Source organism: Dermacentor andersoni, chromosome 9 (assembly GCF_023375885.2).
Source record: "Dermacentor andersoni chromosome 9, qqDerAnde1_hic_scaffold, whole genome shotgun sequence".
NCBI lineage: Eukaryota > Metazoa > Arthropoda > Arachnida > Ixodida > Ixodidae > Dermacentor > Dermacentor andersoni.
In genome coordinates this window covers 10,265,072-10,277,252 of record NC_092822.1, presented here as the reverse complement: position 1 = coordinate 10,277,252, position 12,181 = coordinate 10,265,072, and the positions used below count along the sequence as shown (strand labels likewise).

Below are 12,181 nucleotides of genomic sequence, written 5' to 3'. Positions count from 1 at the left end.
CACTCACCAATTTGCCCTAAGCGAGTCAAGCTCTTCGTGCGTATCGAGTAATGCGGCTTAAAATGCATGCATTTGAGTCAGGACTGGACGAAATTTGAAATAAAGTGATATTTTGAGTAAAGCTATTTTGTTACAATGAGGAAATACTGTCATTTCGTTGTAAAGGCATACGACTGTATGCACAAGAACAGTTCCAAATATAAATAATTGCACGTAAAAAGAAAGATATGTAACCACATAAAAAATACAATGCTGATTTGGTACAAATGTGAAGCAGGCCGACAAAACTTTGCTTAGGTACAGAGAATGCGACATACATAAACAAAAATTACATCAGTTGGAAGGGTTGATATACGTTGACTATTGGGTACTATTTGTAAACTTATACAAGGAAAATAGGGAACTTATTCAAAATTAGCAGTTAAGTACACTTAGAATTTCTCATGGTCAGTGCAGTAAACAATGTGGTTGGGAAGTACACTTCAAAAGACTGTTGGATCAGAGAAGAAATGTCCTTTTTTTCTTCTTTCTTTTTTTACTCACTGTCAACGAATCAGGCACCACCATGCAGCCGTTATGCTCTAGATTTGCCAATTGGTGCAATAGATGACAAGGGAGGAAGAATAAGAATCCAAGGACACCTGAGCACTTCTTAAGAGTTGTGAATGCGAAAGCATTAATGTCCACTTAAGTAATGTCCAGTGGGGGTGAGATAGAACGATACGGACTGCGTGCTGGCTTCCAAGAGCGAGAGTGAAGGTGATGTGACGTTGCAGCGATTCCCTCTCCCCTCACGCAACACTTGGTGTGCTACCGTGGCAGCAGGCATTCCCTTTTGCCAGCTCCGCTCTGTCGAGGCACGCTCATGACGTGGCATCACAGCCAATGTGAATTCAGGTGCTGTTACATTGCTCCAGTCGAAAGATGCCGGCTTTTCCGTACAATGGGCCACTTGATGCTTTTGCATCAAAAAATAAAATGAACTGTTACAAAATGTAGCCCTTAGTCACAGTTTGGACTGCATAAACATAGCTTAGCTTCATGGAGGCTGTGATGCTGGTGAAAGAACTGTAGCTTCAAAGTTTCAAAAGCCTTGATCACACACATACTTTTTTTGCCTCGCATGCTGCTCTAGATGACAAGGGTGAAACATGAAATGACCCATTCATACATACTAGTACACACACACAGTGCCTGGTTGAGGTTGATGTCCTAGAAGAAGGCTAAGAGCTCCTACATTGAGCGTGAAGGACTGCCAGCACTTTTCCAAGTTTTAAGTAGTGTTCACACTACTTGAACTACTACTACTACTTAAACACTACTAAGGGCTAAACTGTTTTTCACAATACTGATCGGGTGGGGACTTTAAACAGAGGTGCACCATTTCTGTCCAATGTTTTCGGCTGGTTGTAACCTGCATGACTGCTTTGAATCAAAATAGCAAACAATATTGTTCTTACAGTACATTTACTTGTTCGCGCACATGCATTGCGCACCAGGTGCCTGTCTAATCTTCACCCCTGCCACAGCTGCTCAAGCTCAGTTTGGCAGCACACTCATGGATACAGTTGTGACCTGTGCCACCCATGGCATTAGATATGCTCGTGATTTTTTACGTTTTTCACAACAATGTCCGAAGGCACCACCTCCACATGCTCAGAATAAAAGAGGAGACAAGCAACGGTGTTGCTTTCTTTTTTTTCATTGTATCTTTCTTGTTTTTGAAAATTTCTGCTATGTTATGGGTGTAGCTCTAGCAGACGTTGCAAGATTGCAACAACGGATTCATTCAAATATCTTGGTGTGTACATCTCGCGTGACTTAACTTGGACCTGTCATGTTAACCACATAATAAACTCTGCTAATCGTACTCTAGGTTATCTACGCCGTAACCTTTTCCTCGCTCCTCCCTCTATTAAACAACTTGCTTTTCTAACCTTTGTGCGGCCCAAGCTTGAGTATGCCGAAGCTATTTTTGACCCCCACCACAATAACCTTATTAAAGCCCTCGAGTCGGTTCAGAACCGCGCGACACGATTTATCCTGTCAACTTATTCATACAATTCAAGTATCTCGGCACTAAAAGCCCAAATAAACCTACCCTCTCTAGCCTCACGCCGTAGAATAGCCCGTCTTAAGCTTTTTCATAAATTCTTTCATTCCTTGCCTTTTGACAACCCGTACATAAAAAGAGCACATCGCATTGCCCGCACCAGTCACTCTAATACAGTATATCCCCCACAAGCCCATACCGTTACTTTTCAGCAATCATTTTTTCTGCGCACAACACGAGACTGGAATGGCCTGCCTGCCGAAGTTGCCACTATCATCGACCCACTTGCATTCAAGCGACTCATCGAAAATATCCCTTTGTAATTTGTAGTACCTATCTTTGTCACTAACTCCCCACTCCCTCATGTAATGTCTCAACAGAGACCTTTGAGGAAATGAATAAATAAATAAATAAATAATTAAATAAATAAATAAATAAATAAATAAATAAAAGACGTGTGGCCATTACTAGAGTTTATATGGTAGATTGTGCAGCTCAAGAGAGCTACCACATAAACTTGGAGCACATTTCAGAATAGCTCCGAGGCGGCAAAGTGCACACAGGCGCATAACATTTGGATAAAAGAACAAAAAATTGGACTAGTTGGTCACATTCATTTTCAAAATTTTTTTTTCAGCACAATGCAGACAGATACAGCAGAAAAGCACACACAGACACCACTGTTGATGTGTGCTTCACTTTTCTCTGTCTTTCTCGCACTTAAAATTTTTTGAAGATGCTAACCTGCAATTCAAATCATCGCACACATTGCATACGTACTGTAGTCCGCTCAGCAAGTGGAAGATATATTTTGATACTGCTGATTAGTTGGTTGGTTAAGACGATTATAACAGGCAGTGTTAGCCAGCAATCTGGGCAGATATTGCTAATCAGCCTACGTATGACGTACGAAAAGGTGCCACAACTGTAAAGGTGATTTCCCAGCCAAAAGACTTGGGAATAAATCACCAAATAAGAAGGAAGAATTCCATCAAACAGCAACTACCCAAGGCCCACCTACCAAAACATTAATAATGCATCAACTCTGACAATGTAGCAGGCAAGTCACCTGAGAAGCAGCAGCAGCATTGGCCTTGTCAAGGTTCAGGTAGTAGACGCTGTAGTCGAGGAGTTCTCCAGTTGAGCGGCGATACGTGTAGAGTCGTACGCAGGGATTTGTGGGCACAGAGAGGCTACGGTACACTGGATCCTTGCTGCCCCAGGGTGTAACTGACCCAGCCAAATGCATTGAGCTGACCGGTGAACCTGCAAGTGTGCCGCTGTCTCAGGTTGCCTCTTGCAGAACCTTTCACTGTTTGCAAGAAAGGTTTCCAGACCCTGCGACCTCAAAAAATGCCAGTTGCCTTCAAGAGGTGCTAAACTGTTCTTGTGACCTTACTTCCTGCATGTGCCTAAGAGCTGGGCTATGCGGAACAAACATTGCTGGTGCGCTTCAAGCAGCAAAAGACATGCCAGCATGACAGACTTTTTGTTGGCTTGAGCTGCATTGCTACATAAAGTGAAAAGAGGCAGATGCCATTGCACATCCTTCACATTGCTGCGAGTGTGACCAGACTGACTAAAGGCATTTAGTAAATGCACAAAGCTGCTATTTATGAGATTTTGGTTTGACGATAGACAAATAATTTCTAAGAAGTCTTACAGATTTAAGGCTGTCCCTATGCTTTTCGATGTGCTCTCAAAAGGGCACTAAAAAAAAAGTAGGCTGAGCTGCACTACTAAGTACATCACACTTCTGTAATGCCAAAAAAAAAACTAATCTGACAGTGAGAGTAGCTGGGGAGGCACAAAATATGCCAAAATGAAAGCGCACCTGCCAACATGTAAAATTTGACCCCCTCAGGCATGAATTATAATGGACTTTCTACAAAGGTGTAAAATATGCACAAATTTATATCAAGGCACTCCACACTCTGCTGCAAGAAAGACAAAGTGGTAGGATAATACTTAGTGCATTTTCTCATGAGTAACCATAACTAGAGAGCAATTAATTATCTATTTATTTCTCAGTCCGCTGTGTTCCGTTTTTGGAATAAAAGAAAGATTAATCACAGGTTTGAAGCATATTTGCGATTTTATTATTAACTGCATGCATTAGGAACAAAGAAACATTATTCTTTCTACGTTGCTGCTAGAACGTGCCACGTTGAACATCCCATCAAACATGTTAATACCCTCAGTAGATTGGTCGTTTGTAGCAGTACGGAGCACATGGTAGATAAAATCTTGTCCCATCGAGCATGCAGGGGCTCAATTCACCTGAAACTCAATGTCTGCTGCTTTTTCTTGGCCACTACACAACAGAACCGGCAAAAACAAGAAGCACCCACAAATGTGGACCAACGCATAAAGGGGTTTAAAGCTTAGCAAGTTTAGCGAGTTTCTACTGATCCAACGAGGCCCAAAATATGAAAAAATGCACTTTAAAAATCCATGACGTCACACTGACACATCAGCACTGTAGTTTCGGAGCAAAATTTTTAAAAGTAATGTTCGGCCTTTATTTTCTATTAAGGAAAAAAGAGTTTTGAAAGTATACTTAATCTGTCTAAACTGATCAGAAGACAGACCTAGCATTGGTTGTGGCCTGCATTGGAGTCTTGTTGATTGGCACAATACCATTGGTTTTCATCTACCAGGAGTGAAAGTGAACGATCAAAACTATCTGACGTACATTCAAGATAAGGTAGTATTGCCCGGGAGTCTGTCTCACTTCGAAGGTTATCTGTGGATGTTCCATGAAGATTCCGTGCCTGCCCACAGCATTAAGGCATTTCAGCAACAGTGCAGCCCACAGTTTCCAAACTTTATTAGCCCACAAGGGTGGCCTTGTTGTTCACCTGACTTAAATCCACTCAACTCTTCTATGTTGCCTGTGCTTGAGAGCAGGGCCAGTGCTACTCCCCATAAAAATTCAAATAGCCTGCAGCATGTCCTTCCAAAAGTGTGGGATGAAATCAACGACCGATACCTCCCTTCCACAGTGGATGCATTCTTGAAGCATCTGAAGGTCTGCACCAAGTCAAAAGAGCAAAGTTCAGCTCTTTGAACTTTGACCATTTTTTGTAGTCCTCAGTGTTTAAAGAAATTGTTGGTTAAGTTTCACGTCTATATCTCGATTCTTGTTGTTTTGACAATGAATATAAAAGGCACAAGGCCTTTTTACTAGCCACCCAGTAGTTGCACCAATTAAAGATGAGGCCACACATTTTTGACAACATGACACTCTCTACCTTACAGAACCTGTACTTAGGCAGTAGTCATGAATTCCTGCTTGTGTCAACACAAAGTACTCTACAAGGTTACACACGACGTTGTTACGAGAAGCAAGGTAAGAGGCGTACGTCTATTCACAGATGGCTTTTAATAACGGAGCCAACATGCATCTTCTTGTCTTCTTCTTGTCTAGCCAAACGTTAACTCTACCTTGAAAAAAAAAAAGTACTTGTTCATGTAAATAATGTTCTTACTCATTGAGCAAATATAAAGTAGACTTGGTTGACCTGTACAGTTGCCGACTAATTTTCCAGACTCCGAAAATTCGGACATGCTCGATTATTCGGCCTGCTTCGCGGCACCGCCATTCTCTCCATAGACCATAATGTATAACAACTGCCGAAAGTTCGGACACCTTGCAACCCCTCGTCTGATTTTTTTTACAATCCTTGAGCCAACTCGATCGAGAGCACGACGCACTGACTCTGACCAGTGCATGGATCGACTTGCTAAACGCCATTTTTGATTTGAACGGAGCCTCCTTGCTGCCCCACGAAGTTGCGCTACTGCAAATCCCCGCTCAGCATCATAGTTTCTGCCTGGTTCGATAAGAGTGGCTACAGCAGTTCCAGTCTCAGCTTAGTAAGCCATGTCACGACAATCCAGCAGCTGAGTTGTTTCTACATGCACGACGCTGTGAGTAGGCCACGTTTTTGTTTGTGCTACTGCTGGCGGCATGGTGCTGTTTGCATTGTGTGTTGCGTCGAGGTTGGGGTGATCCAACGCGGCATACGGAAACATTGCATCAAGTGTCTAATGGCGCCGACAGTGCCTGCGCAGACTGCGCTGGGGAATGCCAGCAAGCGGGTGCCAGGAGGCCTAGGATTTATCACCTTCCGATGTGCTCCCTACTGATGCCGAAAATGTTCTGCCGAGACCTGCGCAGTGGTTGCGTGGCGATTCCGGACACTGTCTCATTCGACAGTTTCACAGGTGCTAACACTGCTGTACTGACATGCGCAGAACTCGACGACGGCGAGATCATTCGTCAGGTTTCTGCTGCACTGCCGGACGATGGCGCCGAGTCGGAAGATGAGTGTGTTCAAGCAGTGACTGTACTTTTCAGCCGCCTATAGTGACCGTACGACCCTCTCAGAGATTCAGGCTTATCTGATTGCGCGTAAACGAAACAGTGTGCAACGGCACATTCATGATTTCTTCATGCCTACTGCCGAGCCCGAGTAAGTGCGTGGAAATAAAGGATTTCTTTTTTTTTCTTAATCTGCTTTTTCAGACACCTGTTTATTCTGACATTTCCGCAGTCCCCGTAAGGTCCGAATAAACGGTCGGCGACTGTATATGTATTTTTGTGTATTGGACCAGCTACTAGCCACATAGGCTATTGGTCCAACTATTTTTGTACGCATTCCTTGAATTGTTTAAATAAAGCTCCCGTTTTGATTGATTGATTGATTGATTGATTGATTGATTGATTGATTGATTGATTGATTGATTGATTGATTGATTGATTGAGCAGCCAAAAAATGGCTGTGGCTTAGCTAAGGTTAAGCCCAGGATGCGAAGCATACTAGCCTTTATTTTAGTTGTTGAACCACTGTTTAGCCTGGTGAACTGCTGTTGCTTGGCTATATTTGGTTCGGCTAGTAGAAGAAACAACTCATGCGTTACTCTGCTTCGCCTTCAAGAGTGGAACGCGACAGCGTTCCCGTCGACCCGCCAAGGGGTGTAAGACAATGGGCTACGGCGCAGCGACTACGCGCCCCGCATTGGACGCGGTGAGCGTCGAGCAACGCAGCGTTCGGCGCGGCAACGAAATGTGCGCCTGAGCAAGCGACGCACGCCTGAGCCTTAGAAACAGCTCGTTTCTAAGGCAACACCGCATTCACTTGAGGCGCTTTTGTACCGCTTCGAAGCATCGTACTCGTGGCTCAGTGGTAGCGTCTCCGTCTCACACTCCGGAGACCCTGGTTCGATTCCCACCCAGCCCATCTTGCAAGAGTTGAGCCAAAGCCACCTAGAAAAAGCGCAGCTGCTTATATACCGCCGCGACGCCGCGAGCGACGGCGCGAGTTGGAGCCCCGTTTCTCCTCTGTCGTGACGTCACGGTGTCACATGGTATTGAAGGCAACATCGCCGCGCCTGAGGAGCTGGGTTGAGCTCTAGTAATATGCTTCGCATAAAAAACTAAGCTCTTCTTAGTCGTCTCTAAGGCCATCATCAGTGCCCTCTTCTTCCCACATTACAGACTGTGACAATATGAACAAGCAGTCTAATTTCACCATAGTGCTTCAAATGGTCCGAGGTTATTTTGGACATTCCCACTGAACAAGAAAACATTTCTAGGTTCAATTGAGTCTGTCTTCAGGTAAAAATTGGGTCACTAAAGGATACCCCAATCAAGAAAGGGTAATATGTTAGTAACAAAAGCACTTGCCATTTTTGTCTGAAAGGAGAACAAATGCATTCATGTGCTGGTGGCCAAAGAACTGTCCTGCCACAACGTCCTTGTACTGTGCAATCAGGTCCTGGTACCGGTCATTGATGTCTTCGAAGAAAACTATGGATGCAGGCTGACCAACAAGGGAGCGGCTAAAGTAGCCCGGACCAATGTGACCCGATATGAACACCTGTCAAGACAGAGGCAGCAGGAAATTGTGTCAATTACTCCTCAAATACTAAGGCATTATCTGCTTGCTGCTGAGTCAAAGGAATTTCCACTACCTGAAAGAGCTTCATACTGAAAACAGCACAAAACTTTTGTAAATTGACCCAAGTCAGTGCTTCTTTTCTATAATACTCTGCTATTGTTTGTGCTTTTTGTCTTGTAAGTAATATAAATATTAACACCTGGCTGCCTGCTCTGCTGAAGAAGAACCATCAACTAAATACTCCCAAGAGTCTGCACGTTCAACTTTCTTTTCAAAAAGCAGGGAAAATGAACTGTTTTAGCCACAAATTTTTTACAAAAATGAGCCACTCTAATATATTTTTCCTAAGTGCGATCATTTTCATTGAACTTTTAGAAATTCATCACTGATATAACTAGAACATTCTCAGTAGATGCCATGAGGTGCAAATCAGGAGGTTTGACAGTACTGCACCGAGTCCTGAAATCAAGAACTGGTACTCAAGGTTCTAAATATTTCGTGAGTAAAGATGTACTGTTGCATACTCTGCTGAAAAAAATCCTCTGTTAAGCTGAAGGACAATTCTTTAGTTGTTCACAATACCTGTGCACTTCTACTAAGATGAATGGATTTCCAAGGTCACTTCGTGCTCTCTTCAAAGAGGATGCACCGTATGCCAAACAGTCTACGCTCGTTACGACGGACCCATGTACAACAGACTTTCGGATATGACGGACCATATTTCAGCCTTGGCTTGTTCTACCTATTTTATTAATGCAACGAAGTTCGCTTTTAATGAATCGCCCTACAACGGACTATCGGCTACAGTGGATGAAATTAGCGGCGACATTTTTCAAAATCGAGCGTATAAAAAGTACTATTGCTGTGTCAACACGGGCTGACAACTGACTTGTGAGGGCCAGCCGATGATCGCAGCACAATATAGTGGGCATGAGAGAGGAAGGCGGGGCGTAAACGCGCTGTCTTTCATGCGCGAGGACAGGGTGAAGGCAAGAAAGAGGGTGTTCTATTCCGGCGGCTGCTGCTTACGGCATGGCCGCTGTATCTTGAAAGCAATCTGTAATGTGAACAAAGTGAGCCCAGTGCCTGTAGCTTCGTATACGCCATGCTTTAGACGTTTACTGTGAGTTGAAGCGAGAGGCAAAATGAAGGTCAATTCGCTCGCTGCAGCTGCGACGCTTATCTTGCTTTATTTGCTATCACAATCGATGCTTCGCCTTTCAGGTGAAACTGCTACTTTTTTGTTTGTTTTTTACTTTGGATGTTGGTCACTCACTTTGCAATAAAGCTGTTAGACATTGCAACGAAAGTTCCGTAAGTGAGGCGTTTCGGATATTACGGCTTTGGATAAAACGGATGTTCTTTGTCGGATTATCAAGATCAGTTGTAACGAGAGTCGACTGTACTTTACACTAATATGAAGAGGCCTTGAAAACAAGTCTTGGAAAATGATGTGGTCCTTCACAGGCAATAGTGCCTTTTGTGCTCTCATTCATCTGTCCATAAAAAAATAATTCTCACAGATACGTTTCTCCTATCCAGTAAGCATAGCAATAATGTGATGAGATCTATGGGAAATGTGAGACTAGGTAAAAATGCATGCATATGTGACAAGAGCAGTGAAACCAGCCCCCTCATTTGTGAAAGCCCTTAACAACACCTTCTGTCCCTGGTGTTGGGCATCATGCAGCTGGTCTCGCAGCCAGGCCATTTGAGGGTCACTGAGTCCCGGTTGCTCGCCCTTGTTCGAAGAGTACCACAGAACAGAGTTTAGGCACACCAGCCGAATGCCCTTGGACAGCTGCCGACTATAGTAGCCACCTGTACACAGGACATGCACACTTTTGTGACAGTTACCACATGCGGAATTATGTTCCCATGAAGCAAGCAATATCGTGTTTGCTTTTGTACAGCCTTAACTTACGATAATAATAATTTGAAAAGCTTTCATGTAATTCTGAATATTTTGAATGAGTGAGGTTCCTAGTATGTCTGATAAAAAGTTAATTAAAATCAGATTCTGAGGTTTTACATGCCAAAACCATCATGTGAGTATGAGGCATACCATAGTGGGAGACACCGGATTAATAGAGCGTTTTAGTTGAGCGTGTTTACGCTCCACTAAGCAGCTAAGGGGAGCGGAAGTGTGAATGCGCATGCGCCGTTCGCTTAGCTGTAAGCGGGCTAGCAGAGCGAGGAACACTGTCCACTTAAAAGCTGCCTGAGCGGAGCGTGCTGCGCAGCGGTTTGGCTAGCGTTGGCGCCAGAAAGGATTGGATTGGATGCTGAAAGCAAGCGTGCTGGCTATCACGTGGCGTTCCCCAAGACGGCGCTTTATTTTCCATTGAATAAAATGGACTGGTAATGCATTACAAATGCACGTCTAGATACTTCATGGAGAAATAAGTTATATATACACATATATACATTTTAGTGCATAAGAGTGATCAATAGGTGTTTCTATTTTCTTTCGTTACCCTGAATTTGGCCAGGGGGTGCTGCAACTACAAAAGGCCCGCTCCGCTGTGCTAAACGTATAACTAAAACGTGAAAATCGCCCGCCGCTCCGCTGTGGCTTAGCGGGGTAGCTCGGGGCGGAGCGTACCGTAAAGACGCTCAACTAAGACACTATAACTTTGACCAGCTGGAGTTCTTTAATGTGCACCTAAATCTAAGTATAAACGAGCATTTTACAGCGAAATTGTATATGGCTAGGGATCAGTGCATTTTTCGTGTGCATCAGCAAAAACTATCATCATCAATGGCTAATACTCCCATAAGCACTCATACCCCTTTAAGGAAGAAAAATATGCTATGGCTCATGTAAGGCAGAGCCTACAAGCACTCAGCAAAGTGAAGCAAACAGTGCTTACATTCTTTCTAATCACGCATACAACACAGGGAACAGCATGTCGAAAACTGTCTTCATCAATGGCTCCTACCCCCAGAAGCCATGGCTCATATTCCCGGAAGCAATGGCTCATACCCCCAGAAGCAAAAAACGCAATGGCTCATAGCCCTGTGAGGTTCATAGCTACAAAATGTATGCACATTTTTCTTCTTGACTCACAAGAGGGCAATTTCAGCGGCTGTGGGGATGGATATCTGTGCCGTACAAATGAAATATTTAATTGTGATATCCATTGTGCCTATATATCCAGGCACACCCAAGTGTGATATCCACGCACTTTTCATGGGTTAGCCATGATGACACTACCCCTGTGTTTGAGACTTCAATGTGGACATTTGAAAACCAGACAAGAAATGGTTCACTCAGTTTGTGCTGGAAAAGTTTGGTTTGGAGTGCCACAGCAATCCAAGTCACTCAACTACTGAACAACAGCTGTGTATAAATTTAACTCTGACCAAGATTCTGTCTAAGGTTGTAATCAAACCAATCGGTGTATATGACAATAATCACAACGCTATTGTCACTGCCATTACCAAATGATGAAAATAAATACATTTACCCTTGTCTAACCCTGTGTGATGTGCTACAGCTTCGCTGGTCATCCACTTTCACAGAGTGGAATGGCTCCTCACTTTTTTGCCTTTTGGCCCCATCGAATTCACTGCAGCCGGGATTGAGCCTATGACAATGCAATGCTCAGCAGTGCAACACCACAGCCACTAAGTTACAGCAGCTGGTTAAAAAGAAAAAGACACCTTTGATAAGCAAATACAGCTATAAGTCAATATGCTGAACACTGACTTAACTATCACATGAAGCAGTACCTCGTTGACACATTCCCGTCACATACGTTTTCCCAGCGCCAACGTTCACAATTGAGAAGAAACAAAAATTGACCCAATAGAGCTGCGCTCATTTTTACCGGTTCATACGTTCCCGGAAAAAAACTATTTTTCGGCACCAACGTTCAGCACGTCGCCAAACTGCCACCTTATTATACGTTTTCCAGCAGCTAGATCCCATGTAAACAGGAAAATGAGCGAGGCGCGCGCGATCGAGAATAGCTGCCCGCCGCGGCAGCTTCACCACAATACTCGCCCGGCCTTCTCACGTGAAAACGCCGACTCGCACTTAGTTTCTCATTTCGGTACTAGCAAAGCTTCTCCGGGGTCGTCGCACGCGGCATTCACAGCTATTATCGCCAATCCTATTGCGATAAGCATCTTCGCCTATCACTTTCACAGCGCGTAGTGCCGTGGAAAGCGCAGCGCACGCTTGTACCATGCGATAACCGAAATAACGCCGCCGTTC

At 44.0% G+C, this 12,181-nt stretch overlaps 1 protein-coding gene across 1 annotated transcript in view; it reads right to left on the bottom strand.

Annotated features, from left to right (window-relative positions):
- The window catches only part of LOC126527015 (acid sphingomyelinase-like phosphodiesterase 3b), a 34,604-nt gene that overhangs the window by 10,398 nt on the left and 12,025 nt on the right, over positions 1-12,181 (bottom strand). The window contains exons 4-6 of the mRNA XM_050174730.3: positions 9,620-9,780; positions 7,746-7,938; positions 3,123-3,319 (exon numbers count right to left, since the gene is read on the bottom strand). Coding sequence (XP_050030687.1) covers positions 3,123-3,319; positions 7,746-7,938; positions 9,620-9,780 — 551 coding nt within the window. The remainder of the gene's footprint in view (positions 1-3,122; positions 3,320-7,745; positions 7,939-9,619; positions 9,781-12,181) is intronic.